Below are 18,483 nucleotides of genomic sequence, written 5' to 3'. Positions count from 1 at the left end.
GAAGGATAAAAAAATAAATATAAAAGATAAAAACAGAACAAAATATATCATATCATATGATGCAAAGAGGAAGCTAGCCACCACTACACCTGCCATGAAATCCTCTTATGCTGAGAATGTAACAATTAAGAAAATATATGAATAGCAGCTGAAACTCGTGTCTATCTCACCATCTGATAATTTCAGCCTACCAGAACTTTTTGATCGTGAGTCAAAAAGCTTGTGGAGTGTTTCAGTCACATGGCCTATGTTCTCTGCCTCTCTTGACATAACTGCAGAAAATGATCCCATTAAATGAGAAAGGCAATCATTCCACTCTCCAAGCAAAAAAGCATCCCCCCCTACACACACACACTCTTACACAACTTCCAGGGATGATCCTTGTTCTCTACCTACTCATCATGTGTCAACTGTAAGCAATCCATTTAGTAACTTAAAACTTCCTATCCAGTCTGTTCTCTTCCCCATCTTAATTAAACTCTGCAACCCACACACCTGCAATCTATTCTCATAGAGAGCATGCCAGACACCTATCACCAGCTCGGGCACTCATCTCTGGATCTGTTTCACCACCTCCTCATCCCTATCCCCCCCTCAGCCATATGGCTGGTGGGGGTAGCTATATGTTATCATACTAGGGAGATGATTATGAGCAAGGTGGTTTCCCTTTGCCTTCCTTGCCATTGTACACGCTCTGTCCAAAAAGAAACCGAACTTTTCGAAAATAGAAGAAACTAGTGGCGTTGTCGTGACGACTCCTTTCTGTCGTGTTCTAAATCTATCTAGTTTCAAGTCACTTTTATGAATAATACAACTAATTACGAAATGATCACCGATCCAAAAGTAGGGAAATTTATATTTATACTGCGCCACCCTATTCTTAGATTAGTCTATATAAATAGTAGGATCAGTTCTAAATTAAGTTAACAGTCATCTCATTAGGCCGAATCATCTATTATCATTTTTACTTGGGGTTCCCGCTAGATTCGAATATTTATGAACGGTGCAATAAAAAGGAATTCAGGCAAACACAATATTTAGATCAACAAAATAAAACATTTAATATATGATATGGTTAACGAATACAAAACTCTATTTAAAATTGGAACTATACAATTAACTTAATACAACTTCTTAGGTCACTCATTCCAATTCAACGTTCTAACTTTCATATACAATTCACAGTCTCAAAAACACAATTCTTCTTATTTCAAGTTAATATAACAACTTCACATTTAATCAGTCTTCACAAATCTATCAGCTCAATGTTTATATTCACAGCAGGCAATACTCTATGTAAGCAATATTCCAAACAAATAAATTCCGGTCCTTGAGCATCGGGGATATATCACAGTTAAAGCTAAAATAGACAAACTTATACAACTACTCTTACCAGACAAATTCTTCAACACATCAAATTATTGAGAGAGCACTTATGAATTAACTTAATCAACGTTAGCGGAACACACATAACAAAAATCTCCACAGTTTTAACTGTACTACTGTTAGTTGCACTTCACTATTCAAAACAACAGTAATTAGGTACTGATATCTTTTCTTGTTCACTTTTCTCCAAGTAATCAATATAACCTTTTCCTAGGGCAACTCAGAATTTAATCGTAATCCAGATTAACTGGAACTAATCAGAATTTTCGGATTGACTGTCCAGTTTCCTTTTTATCTGATTACGGCATCAACCTTTCTTCATAACAACAGCTGATTTCGCTTATAATATTAAAGTTTATGTTTCACTACTTATAGGTTCACTTTCGAACACTATACTCATAAATCTCTGCCCTGAAGATTATATAATCTTGGTTCCGCAAAACTCTCTCCTCACTCTTAATAATAATTCTTCTCTATCTTTTTTTCTATGACCTTCCCTCCTCTCTATATATCTCTCTCTCTAATATCCTTCTATATATCTGACCTTCACTCCCACCTTACGTTCGAACGCCACGTTCTACTCCACTCGTGGTTGTTTACGCGTGCGTTTCCATGACAATAGACTAAGCGTAAACATTTCGCCAATGTAATGTATGCTATATTAGTGCTACATGAGTGATTACATAACATTAAATATTTCACAAATAAGAACAATATAATATTTAAGCTATTTCTTCAACTTTTTGATTACGTATACATTTAAATATAAAATAACACTTTACGTTACACCATATATATTTAGTTATACAAGATTCTATACATTTTATTATTTTATAAGTTAATAATAGGTCAGGTTTTGAGTAAATATTTAATTAGTAATTCTTAATCAAGGAATAATAAACAATTTTATATAAACCATGATTAATATTTAATAAGCAATGTTAAATGTGAATGAAAAATAATAAATTACATAACATAGCTTCATTCACAATTTAACATAGGCTCACCCTTTCTTTGAAAAATTTTTATTATAAGAAAAATTTTTCTTTTTACACTAGGCTCCTTTAAAAAAAACTGGATTACATATTCCTTTTTGATTTTTTAAGTAATAGCTAGTTTTACTGAAACTTGGTTCTTTATTATGTTTTGTGCCTTTATTCTCTTTCACTTTATCATCAATTCTTTTATTACTATTATTATCACTTTCTGCATGTCCTCTAAGTTTGTAGTATAGGATTCTCTTCTTTGAATTAATTTCACATTTTCCATTATTAGAATTAAGTTTTTGTTGTCTCACAACTCTGTGGTTTGTTCTACAATATAGATTAGACATTTTACCAAAATTGACTTCAACCTTTAGTTTACTATCAGTGGTAACTTCTGATTTGGGCTTTGTTACTACTACTTTTTGTTCATCAGTAAGAAGAGGAGTATCAGATTGAATGTGTACATAAGAGTTATCACCACTATCTCTATTAGATGATTGATTCACAGCTGATTTTTCTTCAGTAGATGGTCCTGATTCAAGTGGTAATCTAAACTGTTTTGTTTGATACTTAGACTTATCATAATTATGAATTTCATTTCTTTTAGTATATCTCCTTTTGTTCATCAGGGTTATTTCCTTCTTAGAAAAGTCACAAGAAAATTTATATCTTGCTAAGAAGTTTGTTCCCAAGATAATGTGAGAACCTAGATTGGAAGTAGTGGGGACAACAAGTAGGTCTTGCCATACGTACAGTCCAAATTCTGGTAGATATATTCTTGCTCGAACCTTTTCATACGCTACAAAGTTTGGATTTGAAAGAGTAGTAATTTTTACAGGTTGTCTAAGTTTGGCAATACTATTCCTTAACTTATATCTTATACTTTGGAGATAGTCCTTTCTAATAGTTGAAGCATTACATCCAGTATCTAATAAAATACTACACTCAGAACCTAGGATTTCTCCTCTAACTGTCATCATTCTATCATTAGGTGCCTGGTGTTTCTGAATTCTATTATTTCTTCTGTGGGGTTTGTATCCAAACTTTGAGTTCCATCTATTATTAGAGTAGTTTCCTTTGTTATAGAAACAATTCCTGGCATAATGTCCAACTTTGTTGCAATTATAACACCTAAGTGGATTTCTTTGCTTTGACTCTGTCTTGGATTGAGGAATAGCAGACATTTGTTGTCTAACATCATTCAATCCTCGTATCACTTTATCTAGACTAATTAAAATAGGTTGACTTTGTCTTTCAACTTCATGTTTGATCATCTCATCAATTTTGTTTGTAGTGGGGTTTTGATTTTCTTGAGATCTCAAAGTAATAGTTGATAACTGTCTCACAACTTCATTAAGACTATCCATTATTGGCTGATTTAACTTATTCACCTCCTGGTGAATTAGGGATTTCACTTCTGTCATCAGTTTCTTGTCCATTTGCTCTTTACTCTCAGTCATGTAGTTTACACTACTAGAATTTTCGCCAGTATTCTTTGCTTTTCCTTTTTCAACTTTACTTCTCTTTTCTATTTCTGATTGGTTGAATGAACTATCAGTCTTATTCATAACATTCACAAGATTTACATTGGTTGAGGGATAAAGGTCTCCTAGTATTTGTTCTTTTTCCTTAACACTTTTGAGACACTCTTCTAAAGTAGAAATTTTCTTCTTGTAGGCTGTTTCTCTCAATTCTTGCCTAACACCTTGTCTAAATTGTTGGAACACAGCCCAATCTAAGTGAGGTTTATCTTCACCAGTAACATTCAAACTGTTGGCCAATGTTAATAACCGATTGTGAAAATCAGTAATAGTCTCTTTATCCTTTTGAACAATTTTCTGCAATTTCCATAAGTTAGGACCTACACTTCTAAGTTTACAAAATTGAGACAATAAGGTTTCTTTAAATTTAGAATACTCAAAAGTCTCTCGAAGTATTGGAGAAGAATGCAAAAATGTTTTTGCTTTACCTACTAATTTGCTTCTAATTAAAACTAGCAATTGAAAATCAGTCCAACCTGCAATTTCTCTAAGTTTTTCAACATAGGTAAAGAAAAATAGTACATCATCTGATTCTTCACCCGAAAATTGGGGAAAAACTTGTTGTGGGTTTACCGTACGAAAGAATTCACTATCATTCATTTCAGAGCTTGAAGTAACAGCCATAATGATTAATAAATTACTATCTCAATTAATACAATAATCTTTCTAGATTAAAATAAACTTTTTATCTTTGCCTGAGTCCAGATTATAACCAGTTCACTGTGATTTATTTATTTCACTTTCAAAATTTTCAGGGAGGATTTCTATGATTATTATTACTAAAACTAAATTCAATTTCTTATCTTATAGTTGTTAAATTTAATTCCTACCTATTAAATCACATCCTGCCGACTGCGCCATTTGTCGTGACGACTCCTTTCTGTCGTGTTCTAAATCTATCTAGTTTCAAGTCACTTTTATGAATAATACAACTAATTACGAAATGATCACCGATCCAAAAGTAGGGAAATTTATATTTATACTGCGCCACCCTATTCTTAGATTAGTCTATATAAATAGTAGGATCAGTTCTAAATTAAGTTAACAGTCATCTCATTAGGCCGAATCATCTATTATCATTTTTACTTGGGGTTCCCGCTAGATTCGAATATTTATGAACGGTGCAATAAAAAGGAATTCAGGCAAACACAATATTTAGATCAACAAAATAAAACATTTAATATATGATATGGTTAACGAATACAAAACTCTATTTAAAATTGGAACTATACAATTAACTTAATACAACTTCTTAGGTCACTCATTCCAATTCAACGTTCTAACTTTCATATACAATTCACAGTCTCAAAAACACAATTCTTCTTATTTCAAGTTAATATAACAACTTCACATTTAATCAGTCTTCACAAATCTATCAGCTCAATGTTTATATTCACAGCAGGCAATACTCTATGTAAACAATATTCCAAACAAATAAATTCCGGTCCTTGAGCATCGGGGATATATCACAGTTAAAGCTAAAATAGACAAACTTATACAACTACTCTTACCAGACAAATTCTTCAACACATCAAATTATTGAGAGAGCACTTATGAATTAACTTAATCAACGTTAGCGGAACACACATAACAAAAATCTCCACAGTTTTAACTGTACTACTGTTAGTCGCACTTCACTATTCAAAACAACAGTAATTAGGTACTGATATCTTTTCTTGTTCACTTTTCTCCAAGTAATCAATATAACCTTTTCCTAGGGCAACTCAGAATTTAATCGTAATCCAGATTAACTGGAACTAATCAGAATTTTCGCATTGACTGTCCAGTTTCCTTTTTATCTGATTACGGCATCAACCTTTCTTCATAACAACAGCTGATTTCGCTTATAATATTAAAGTTTATGTTTCACTACTTATAGGTTCACTTTCGAACACTATACTCATAAATCTCTGCCCTGAAGATTATATAATCTTGGTTCCGCAAAACTCTCTCCTCACTCTTAATAATAATTCTTCTCTATCTTTTTTTCTATGACCTTCCCTCCTCTCTATATATCTCTCTCTCTAATATCCTTCTATATATCTGACCTTCACTCCCACCTTACGTTCGAACGCCACGTTCTACTCCACTCGTGGTTGTTTACGCATGCGTTTCCATGACAATAGACTAAGCGTAAACATTTCGCCAATGTAATGTATGCTATATTAGTGCTACATGAGTGATTACATAACATTAAATATTTCACAAATAAGAACAATATAATATTTAAGCTATTTCTTCAACTTTTTGATTACGTATACATTTAAATATAAAATAACACTTTACGTTACACCATATATATTTAGTTATACAAGATTCTATACATTTTATTATTTTATAAGTTAATAATAGGTCAGGTTTTGAGTAAATATTTAATTAGTAATTCTTAATCAAGGAATAATAAACAATTTTATATAAACCATGATTAATATTTAATAAGCAATGTTAAATGTGAATGAAAAATAATAAATTACATAACATAGCTTCATTCACAATTTAACAGCGTCACCTGTTGTATATTTTTGTTGTCAAAAGCAACAGCCTTCATTATTGTTGTGTCAACTGTTTATGACATTTGTTTCATTAGAAACGGAGTTATAGTGCCAAAAGTGACAGCGTATTTTGGTGAACAGTCGGAAAATGAGTTTCAAACAGAGAGCTGTGATTGACTTTTATGTTAAACTTGGTAAACGTTTTACCGAAACACATCAAATGCTTCAAAAATCATACGATGATGAATTCTTATTCCGTACTCAAATTTACGAGTGGTTTAAGCTATTTCAAAGTGGTCTTGAGATGCTTGATGACGACAAAAAGCCAGGCCATCCAAAAACTGGACTAAGTGAAGTTAACATACAAAAAAGTGTGTGATTTCATCAAAGAAAACCTGAAATCATCCATGTGATTGATTGAAGATGAACTGGGGATTCCAAACTCAACTGTACACAACATTTTGACTAAGAGTTTGGGCCTTCGTAATTGAATTCGCGATTTGTTCCCCACAAGTCGACCGACGACCAAAAAATGTATTGAATTGAACACTGCAAGGACCACTTGTAAGGACTCAAACTGCCTTGAAACAATTGTTAGTGGTGACGAAACATGGTGTTTTGAGTATGAACTGAAACAAAGTGCCAGAGTGCTGAGTGGAGACCACCAAAAGAGGGGCATCCAAAATAAAGTCGCTTGGAGAAGTCAAAAGTAAAGACAATGCTGATTTGTTTCTACGATTTCAAGGGCATTATCTACAAAGAATTTGTTCCACCTGGCCAAACGGTCAATGGATAGCGAGAATTCTTTACGTACAGCATGAATATCGTGATGCAGGCAGCTGGTCACTTTTGCACCATAATGCACCATCTGATTTCGAACGTTGTGAGACAGTTATTGAGCAAAAACCAAGTTTGTGTGTTGGATCACTCATCGTATTCACCTGATTTAGCACCCTGTGACTTCTTTCTCTTCCCCCAACTTCATTTGCCAATGAAAGGAAAGTGATACAACTCCATTGAAAATGTTCAAGTGGCAGTAACCACGACCCTCAACAGTATCCCAAAAAACTGATATAAAAAACTCATTTAACGAATTAATTGACTATGCCAAACGCTGTATCGAAGCTGAGGGAGAGTATATCGATTGAAATAAATTATTTGAATAATTATAATTGGCCTGTGTTTTATTTTCTATCAAAAGTTCGGTTTCTTTTTGGACGGAGGGTGTATATTTTATGACTGTAACCATGTGTGTGTGTGTGTGTTCACCAGACCATTTTGCCTGTTTTGAGGGATGAAAAACATGAGTTACTGGGAGAAAAAAAACCCTCTACTTTCATATGAGACTGGTTAACTCACCTTTAGTCGAAAGGTTCTTCACGTCACTGATGGGAATCAAACCCAGGTCTTTCCGACCATAGGTCTTCATCTATACTGACTGAGCTACAGAGGCTCTCTCCTCATTCCAGATGACCCAGTCCATGCTCACTAGTTAAGATAAAGCCAAATCATAGTTTGGGATAATAACTTTATTATCTTTACTTATTACAGTGTTTTTCAATATCCAAGTAATCCTTTTAGTATTTTGCCAACTTTTACAATGTGTCCTTTGAACTTCACTCTGTCCACTATCAATCACAGCCGAGATCCCTGGCCTCATCAATTTCCTGCAATATAGTACCATCAGTGTGATGCATAGTATGTAATCCTTTCACCCCATAGTGCCTGACCATATATTTTGCAACATTAAATTGACAACCATTATACTTCTCTCACAATGCCAGTTTATTAAAATCATCCTGTAGGATATCAGCATCACCTTTATCGACTATTGTCCTCCCCAGTTAAACCCAAATACTTTAACCACCACTCCTCATATATTAATTGGTCTGCAGTTTGCTTCTGTCTTGCAGCCTCCTTATGTAATGGAACTATCTTACCTTCTTTCAAATCCCTTGGAACCTAACCAGAGTTGAGACTTAGATTAAACACCTTCATCAGAGACACATGGTCAGGTCATCAAACAATGGTCATACTGCATCGTCCATCGTGCGGGTTACCAAGGGATGCATTCGGGTTTTAGGCAGAGGGACCTATTCGAAAAATATGTTACAGGCTCCCTTAGACAGCACTCTGCTAGAGGAAACTCTATCAATGGGCATGCTACCTGTATGGGGAGGTGTTTAGGGGCAGTGCAAAGAAATGGTTCTGCAAAAGGACGGAAATGGCAATGACAACGGTACCAGACTATGGCTTTAGGCAACTGGAACATCTTCACTCTGATAGGGAAGGAGAAGGAACTGGTCGAAGAAGCCAAGTGCTACTAACTAGATTTAGTCGGGCTTTCTTTGACCAAGAGGAGAGGCTCTGGAACTGTCGACCTGGATGAGGGATGGAAGCTCTACTACTCTGGTGTGAGCCTGACAATGTCTGCGGAAGCAGGTGTGGGGATACTCAGAAGCCCCTGACTGTCAGACTGTGTTGCTGATTGGATCTCATTGGGGGGGATGGGTATGTGTGTTAAAGCTCAAGATAAAAAACCATGACTTGGCTGTGATACAAGCTTATGCACCTAATCTAGAGTCAGAATACTCTGCCTTCTTAGAGGAAGTGGATGCTGTTTTTGACAGGGTGGCAGACATGGAATCAGTCCTGCTAATGGGTGACTTCAATGCACATGTTGGAACAGATGCCCAGACATGGAGGGGTGTGCTTGGAAGGAATGGAGATGCTGACCTCAACATGAATGGGTTGAAATTATTGGACTTCTGCTGTACTAACAGCTTATCCATAATGAATACCTTCTTTCAGCACCAAGAAGTCCATAAGTATACCTGGTACAGGGATACACTTGGACAAAGGTCGCTGATTGACTTCTTTATAGTCTCAGCAGACCTATTTTCCTCAGTGCTGGATGTTCATGTGAGAAGAGGGGCAGAACTGTCAACTGACCACCACCTTGTTGTCTGCACTCTACGGCTTCAGAAACCAGATGCTACCACCAATGCTGGTAAGCCTAAGCAGCTATACCACATGAAATGGGAGGCACTGGAAAATGAGGCTGTGAGGAAGAATTTTGCAGATGACATTTCCTCCAGGTTCAAAAAGATTCCCAAGCATACTGCAGTTGTCAAGGAGGAATGGGACCTGTTCAGAATGGCTGTCACTGTCTCTGCACTCTCATGCTGTGGCAGAAAGTGGCTCGAAGTGGCGACGGGCAGTAAGAAAAGGACACCTTGGTGGAACCAAGAAGTCCTAAAGCTATCCTGGCAAAAAAGGAGGACTACTTAACATGGCTTAGAGTCAGGTCACCTGAGATGCGTTTGCAGTATGCTGAAGGCTTGGGAAGCCTTTGGAGAAAGATTAGACTTATCCTATCCAAATGCAAAAACAAAGTATTCTGGCAGACCATCTGCTGCCTTCAAGGGAGGAAATCGTACAGAGCAAGGACAATTAAGGCCTCTAAATGGTGCACTTTTAACAACCGAGAAGGATATCCTCCACAGATGGAGGGAATACTTTGAGAGTCTTATTAACCTGGGTGGCCCAGCAGTTGTGGATATCCAGCAGGTGCAGATTGGGATGATGACTAATCTCACAGCAGAAGAGGTCCATTTAGCAATAAATTCACTAAAATTGGGCAAGGCAGCTGGTGATGATCAAATTCGGCTTGAAATGCTAAAAGCCTTAAATAGAGACGGGGTTCTCTGGCTGACTTGAGTGTGTCAGGCTGCTTGGATATCTGGGTGAGCACCAAAGCAATGGCAGACAAGCATAATAATATCAGTCTTCAAGAAGGGAGACCAGAAATATTGCAGCAGCTATCGTGGCATCTCTCTGCTCAGCCTGCCTGGGAAAGTATATGCTAAGTGCTTGGAAAGACGGTGCAGGAGCATAGTTGAGTCAAAGTTCAAGGAAGAACAATGTGGCTTTTGTCCTGGTAGAAGCACAACTGACCAAATCTTCACTTTAAGGGAAGTCTTTGAGAAATCTTGGGAATATGCCAAGAATGTCTACACATGTTTTGTGGACTTGGAGAAGGCATATGACCAGGTTCCTCAGGATAAGCTGTGGCAAGTAGTACAGGAGTATGGAGTGGATGGCCAACTATTAGCTGCCATCAAATCCCTGTATGAATGCCCAGAGTTTTGTGTCAGAGTAAACAGCACAAAGTCTGAACCTTTCACAGTCTCTGTTGGCCTCTGCCAAGGGTATGTTCTGTCACCCCTCCTTTTCATAATATTTATGAATTGGATTGATAGGCACAGCCGAGACAGTGAGTGTGTCAGAATTGGAAGATGTAGCATCGGACGTCTGCTTTTTGCAGATGACCTAGTTCTGCTTAGCTCTTCCACAGATCACCTCCAGCGGACCCTGGATAGGTTTGTAGCTGTTTGTCCCTGTCATCTAGTCCCTGTATGAATGCCTGGAGTTTTGTGTATAGCTAAACAGCACAAAGTCTGAACCCTTCACATTCTCCATTGGCCTCCACCAAGGGTGTGTTCCGTCGCCCCTCCTTTTCATAATATTTATGAACTGGATTAATAGGCACAGCAGAGGCAGCGAGTGTGTCAGAATTGGAAGATGTAGCATCGGACATCTGCTTTTTGCAGATGACCTAGTTCTGCTTAGCTCTTCCACAGATCACCTCCAGCGGACCCTGGATAGGTTTGTAGCTGTTTGTGCAGAAGCCGGAATGAAGATCAGTGTGGCCAAAACTGAAACATTAACATTTGTGGTCTCAAGACAACCATCCCAGTTCACTCTACATGTGAGTGGAGTCCCACTGAGGCAGGTGGAGAAGTTTAAATACTTTGAGTCCATATTCACGAGTGATGGAAAGTGGGATGAAGAGTTAGATATTCGGATTGGCTCAGCAAGTGCAATATTGCGGGAACGTGACCGTTCAGTAGTATTGAAGCGGGAGTTAAGCCAGAAGGCAAAGCTGGTTGTCTTCAATAAAATCTATGTCCCCATCATTACCTATGGTCATGAGAGTTGGGTAATGACCGAAAGAATGCAGACATGAATCCAAGTGCTGAAATGAGGTTCCTTCGAGGGGTTGCGGGGTTGACAAGACTCAACAGAGTCAAAAGCTATGCAATTCAGGAAACCCTCAATACTCAATCGCTGATTCTCCATGTTGAGAGATCACAGTTACGTTGGTATGGGCACCTGGTCAGAATGACACAAGAGAGGCTCCCCAAGCAGGCCCTCTTTGCCAAGCCATGTGGAAGGCCAAGGACTCGCTGGATAGATTATATCCAAAACCTTAAGTGGACACATTCAGGAGTACCACCAGAACACCTGAGCTTGGTGGTGGAGGATCGTGACCATTGGAAGTTCCTCTTGCCGCTGCTTCCCCCACAACCCAGTTAGGAAAGGTGGGCCTTGAAGATTAATGAAAAATTCAATGGATGAGGCATTATGTGCAATAGTGTGTACCTCCCAGTCTCTGACTCCATGAAGACCAGATGTTAATAATAATAATAATTATTATTATCTCTCAACAATTTAAGCATCTCAATCATACCACCTATCTTTCTTCTATCTCACATTTCAATTAAATGCCTCAATCATATCACCTCTCCTTCTAACCAAACTTTACAGTCCACATGCCCTCAGCCTATACTCATAACCAGTGATATACAGTCCTGGTATCATCTTTGTCATCAGCCTCTGTACCATTTCCAAGGTTAATTTATCCCCTTCATATCCTGGTGACCAAATATGAGCACAGTAATCCAGATGTTGTCTAATGAGGGCTTCATACAATAGAATCACTGCTTTTCTATCTCTACTGTCACTCCTTTTGGTATTGCAGCAATCCTCTGGCTTACCTTCACTACCTTTGCAATATGTCCCCCTAAACTTCAATTTTCTATCAATCAACACCTGAAGGTCCCGTGCCTTCTCCGCAACCTTTAGTACTATTCCACTAACAGAACATGCAGATTCCCATTCATGGATCTCAAACTTTAAGACTTTACATTTATTTGAATGAAACTATGAGTAGATGGGAAAATGAATGTGACTAATAGTCGCATTCATTTTCCCATCTATCAAACTTATTCAAATCCTCCTGCAGGGCTAGTAAACATCTGCACTACTACTAGTGACTCTTCTCAACTTCACATCATTTGTAAACAACTGAATATCTCCTACAACCCAGTCGTTTATACATAGGGTTTACACAATGCAGGTCCCAATACTGAACCCTTTAGAACCCCACTTTTATCCTTCTGCTTCTTGATACCACTGCCTTATTCACAACTCTCTGAGATCTATCAAATAGCGAATTCTTGATCCAGTTCACTAACCTAACATCCATCTCTTGACCTATTTCCTCTACCCTCTCTTAAAATACAATACTCTTTACATTCTATCCCTGTAACTATATCATTTACCATCAAACAAGTTTTACAAATGCTGATAGTTTTTGACCACATCAAGCTAACCAATGCTAAACTCCTCTCCTTTATTTTTGATATGTCTGGCATTTATGGACATACATTTCACCACTTGCATAATGTCATTATCAATCCATTCAGACTCAAACATTAGGCAACTGTACTTAGCCATTCATGTATTTCTGCACTGACACTCATTTGTCTCAGTAGTGTCTGAACACATGCTTGACTGCATCCCCCACAATACTTCTAGATTCCCTGATTTTAGATCCAAATCATTATTATTATTACTCCCCTCATGGAATCAAAGACTCACCTTGGAGGTCCTTTTATCACACACACACCTCATCATACTGTGTCTTAAACACACTCAAACTCCTTGCAGACACCACACTCTCAGGCAAGGCATTCCAATCATTTATAACTCTGCACAAAAAAAACTTGCTTCTCACTCCCTTACTCGCACCCTCTTTATACAGTTTCCAGGGATGACCTCTGGTTCTCCCCTGATCTCCCACTATTCTCTGTAGAACTTCTGCAGTACTGATCCTATAACTCCCATACAGTACCAGAGGGAATACCATTGCTTTCTCAATTCTGATTTTTGTTGAGAGGCTAATATTAGGATGTATCAACTTGTTATATTTATCACTACAATATAGAATGACAATTTCTAATATATAAATTTAAACTAGCTTATGATTTATTTTTCACTAAAATCTTTTCCTAAAATCCAAGAAGAGAAATAATTTCTCTTCTTAATTCATAATTTTAATTCTTATTTCTATTTTCATCAGGTTCAAAGGCATGAGAGAATTAGCTGAAGGTGGTAAACATACTATGCTGAGAGATGGAGATACCTACAGTCTAGTAATTTCTGAAGTATATGGGGAGGATGCTGATGAGTATGCTTGCAGAGCTTCTAACAAAGGAGGATCACGTACTTCAAGAGCTGATCTTGTTATTAAGAGTGTGTATAATTTTGAATACTTTCAATATCCAAAATGGGCAGCATTCAGTACTTGGTATTATATAACATAGTATCCCAATCATTTTATATTTTATATTCCCAGTGCTACACCTCCTAATCAAAAAATTAGAATAATCAAAGAAAATGTGTTGTGAATGATTTGCAAGTTTAATTTATTGCATATAGAATAATTATTACCAAACATGAATTAGCAGGATCAAAATCTACATACTTTTGTAGATTATATAATGATGTAAACACATAATCATAAAAATGTAATATAAATTATAAGAAAACTGCCATTTGAAAACATTCACAAAATTAGAATAATTTTTAATGTGGTTCAAGATATTAGAATAATACAAAAATAAATGCACAAAAATTACAGTCAAAGGGAAACAACATGATAATTAGTATACTTTGTTGCATACCCCCTAGCTTTTATAACCATTCATAAATGGTTGGGCATATTATTATTACTACTGATTCTCATAGACAGGCTTATACATTGGTTATGCATTATTAAATCACTTAAGGAATTGAACAACATAGATATGAATATAAATTAAATTACACTTTAATAAATATTTTCGATATTTCGGCAACATCACGTTGCCATTTTCAAAAGGAACTTACAAAAAAAGGCACGTGCATGTAGGCACTACAACACAGCAACTGAGAATGAAGAGATGAAGCTATTATTCTCCTAAAAGTCCTGATGGTGCCCTCTAGTGGGCTAAGTAGGTGTTCTTGGCCGTTGGGCTGAAGGTCTGCTGATGTAAGCCTCCCAAATTTGGGGCAGTCGCATACAACCAAATTTGTTGAGGTTTGGAGAGTTTCTTAGGGCTCTGAGGCTGATTCCATAAAAAATCTTTCGAATTTGTATTTGCTATGGTGTATTACTGTAGCATGGTCTGCAAGACCAGAATGGCTGTACTTGTGAAAACGGATGTAAATCCTTGTGTTCAGAAATTCTGATATTCGCTGTCCTGCCTGTTTGGCCAAAGTAAGACAGTTTACAACTGCAAGGGACCTGGTATACACCAGGTAGATCTAGGGTAAGTGATTGGTCTTTGGTGGAGCGGATAAGGGATGCCAATTTTCTGTAAGACCTGTAACAGGAGGCCAGGTCATGTTTTTTTAAAATTTTGGTAATTTTTTCCGAGGTGCCTCAGATGTAGGGAATGGTGATGGATTTATAGTAATCCTTGTTGTGTAGGGGGAGGGGGGGGGCTGTGGTTTGTAGGTTTTAATATTTTTTGGATTTTTTTAGGGGGTGGGGTAGCCATTGGCTGAGAAAGTGATCCTTGACACTTTTTCAGCCAATGGCTACCCCCCCCCCCACAAAAAAAAATCCAAAAAATATTAAAACCTACAAACCACAGCCCCCCCTTCACAACAAGGATTACTATAAATCCATCACCATTCCCTACATCTGAGGCACCTCGGAAAAAATTACCAAAATTTTAAGAAAACGTGACCTGACCTCCTGTTACAGGCCTTACAGAAAATTGGCATCCCTTATCCGCTCCACAGCTTCGTCTTAGGCACACGTGATTTAAAGCCCAATTTGTGAAGTCATCTGAATGTCACAGATTTAGACAACACATTCACACCTAGTTCTTTCCATCTTCTGTGAAAATACCTTGCACTTCGGAAGCAGCTTTTCTTCATGATATTCTTCAATCTCCTCTCATCTTTTAATGTGGTATTACCTATTGCAGCAATTATTTTGAAAACTCCAGGTATTAGAATACTGTCTGAATACTCTACTCACACTTGCTTGAGAACATTTCAATTTCTTAGATATAAACTGTTGATTTTGGCCTTCTTTGTGTACAGATACCACACGAAACTTCTTAGCTTCCAATATGTCACTCATTTGACCCATGTTTAGCAAATGATTAACTGAAATCCACATGCAAATGATTCTTCACATATGAGTCAGTCCCACAGCTACTGAAATATGCTATTTATATGCTCTCCTCAAAATCAATAAGAAACTTTCATGCATCCTTTATTAAATTATAAAGGATGCATGAAACGTGGTTCAAAATATTCTAATATTTTGAACCACGTTAAAAATTATTCTAATTTTCTGAATGTTTTTAAATAACAGTTTCTTATAATTTATATTACATTTTTGTGTGTTTACATGGTTATATAATCTACAAAAGCATGCAGATTTAGATTATGCCGATTCATATGTATAATAATTATTTTCTATGCAAGAAATTATAATTGCAAATCATTCAACACAATTTCTTTGATTATTCTAATTTTTTGATTCAGAGGTGTATATTCATAATATAGACCTACATAATTTCAAGGGTCTGAAAATAGCTGATGATTTAGTACTTAAAGTATGTGAAGCACAGAATGATAACTTTTTCCTATTTTCCTTCATATGTAAATTCTTCACAAAACATCACCTCTTTAATGTAGTGGATTCCAATTATTAAAATAATATTTTTATTTTATCTCTCACACTGCAACTCATTTTGATGGGGGTTAATAGTAAGTATTTAACATATTGCATTTAGTAAAATTTAACTTGTTACATTTAAATTTCAAAATTTTTGTCATTTTTGGGTTAGAGGGGATGCAAGTTAGACACTTGCCACAGGTGCTTCATACTCTCATTACTGTACTGTACATTACAAGAATATATCATCCTACATGATAAGTTTCTTTATATTAATGCCAGATGTATCAGGAACAAGAGGGAGGAGTTTTAGGTATTGATTAGTGCAACTTCACCAAAAGTTATAGGCATTAGTGAGACTTGGCTAACAGCAGATGATGTAGTTACAGGGATAGAATGTAAAGGGTTTAGTATTTTCTGGGAGGACAGGATAGAGGTAGGAGATACTGCTGATGATAGCCAATGAATTGCAATCAAAAAAGAATAGGCAATAGGCAGGAGGGTGGCTGTTTATTTGAAACAGTCTGTTGTGAGATCAAGACCAATAAGACAAAATATATCCTTTGGTTACTGCTATAGACCAAGGGGGTTCCAGGGATGATCTAGAACAGCGTTTCCCAAACTTTTCCTGCGATGGAACACTTCGCAAATCCTGAAATTTTCACAGAACACCTTTGCTATTTTGCAATGTATTAATTAATAATTAATTGGTAATTTAGCTGATTTTTTATTATTAATTATTAATTGATCATTAAATTAATTTGTGCTGATTTTCATTGACATATCCCATTCTGATCACCAAAAATTTATAATATTATTATAAGTACTTATGAGTGAGTGGAGACTTTTCCTCCTGTGTGCTGGTAGTTTTCCCATCCTTTTGTACATACTGGCGATCGCTTGTAGGCTGGTGGTGGATGACTCACTATCTGTTGTGTCACAAACACCTTCAATAAGAGATTTCTTAACACTAAAATTAAACAAACTCCCTTGTCTCCTATTCATATTAAAATTTAAATCTACAAGCCTATTTTTCTTTTAAAAAATCACGGCACTACAGTTTCGAAACTTTCACCCTACAATACGAACTTGCGAAGAAAGTATTCAGTATTACTAGATTTGAGAACTGGATACAGGCTACTTTGATCTTCAATTTTAGTGGAAAAATTTTCTTCATACTTCCTTGCTGATTGGTCACTAACATTTGCAACACAGATGTTATTTCTTTCAGTTTTGAGAACAGAGGATACGCTGCCCATTGTTGTAATTGGCTTGCAGGCAATTTTTATGATCAGTCATAAACAGCGGTATTCTCTTTCCTGATTGTTGAAAGATTTCGATGTGTGAAAATTAACAATAATTCATGAATATTTCCATGTTTAAAAATATGCCGCTTGGTCACTGACATTTGCTACACAGATGTTATTAGGCGTTCTGGGTCTGAGCTTTTCGACATATTCGTGAATATTATTCTCCTCAGAATATTTCCACTATAAAATATTTATTCATGAAAAATGCTTAGAAAACTAAAATGACAAATTCCAGGAGAACTTCTCCTAGACTTTGTCATTTTAGTTTTCCACGGCACACAGTTTGGGAAACCCTGATCTAGAAAACATGCAGCAGCAAATTAGTACAATGAGTGCAAGTCAAGTAATTATTATGAGGGACTTCAACCATGGAGATATAGATGGGAAGGAAAAAAGGCAAAATCAGATCATCAGAAGAAACTAGCTGAGTAGGCCAAAGGAAATCCCAAAGAGTTCTTTTGTTACATGGCAAGTAAGAGGAAGAATGACTATGGAAGAATAACTTTAATGAGTTTAGTTGATGACAATGTTACAGAAGCAAATAAAATAGCTGAGTTTCTGAGTGACCCCTTTACAAGGATATATCATCCAAGTGGGATTGCAGCTGTGACATATATGACAGAGACTGAAGTGGGAACAGAGTTAGATTAATCGGAGGCTCTTCGAATATTGCAGCATCTCCATGTAAATACAGCTGTGGGATTAGATGGGATATCAGCTTGGATTTTGTGAGAATGTGCAAAGGAACTGGCAATGATGCCTCTGACTAGGCTCTTTAATTTAAGTCTCAGCTCTGGTAGAGTTCAAAGGGAGGGAAAGAGGGCAAAATAATTCCCTTGCATTAGGGAGGTTCTAAGACTGCAGTAGCAAATTATAGATCAACCAATATCTCAGGCATGGTGGTGAAAGTATTGGAAAAATTGGTCAAAAAGAGAATTCAAGAATGGATGGATAAGAATATGA

The 18,483-nt window shown here is 36.6% G+C and overlaps 1 protein-coding gene across 1 annotated transcript in view; it reads left to right on the top strand.

Annotated features, from left to right (window-relative positions):
* The window catches only part of LOC150096673 (twitchin-like), a 2,440,784-nt gene that overhangs the window by 1,917,689 nt on the left and 504,612 nt on the right, over positions 1–18,483 (top strand). The window contains exon 106 of the mRNA XM_090408679.1: positions 13,613–13,785. Within this exon, the coding sequence (XP_090264805.1) occupies positions 13,613–13,785 (173 nt within the window). The remainder of the gene's footprint in view (positions 1–13,612; positions 13,786–18,483) is intronic.

This window comes from Typopeltis vanoorti, chromosome 18, assembly GCF_054136105.1.
Source record: "Typopeltis vanoorti isolate ZY-2024b chromosome 18, IOZ_Tvanoo_1.0, whole genome shotgun sequence".
Classification (NCBI taxonomy): Eukaryota; Metazoa; Arthropoda; class Arachnida; order Uropygi; family Thelyphonidae; genus Typopeltis; species Typopeltis vanoorti.
Note: the sequence above shows the minus strand (reverse complement) of the source record. Positions and strands in the feature narration are given on the sequence as shown.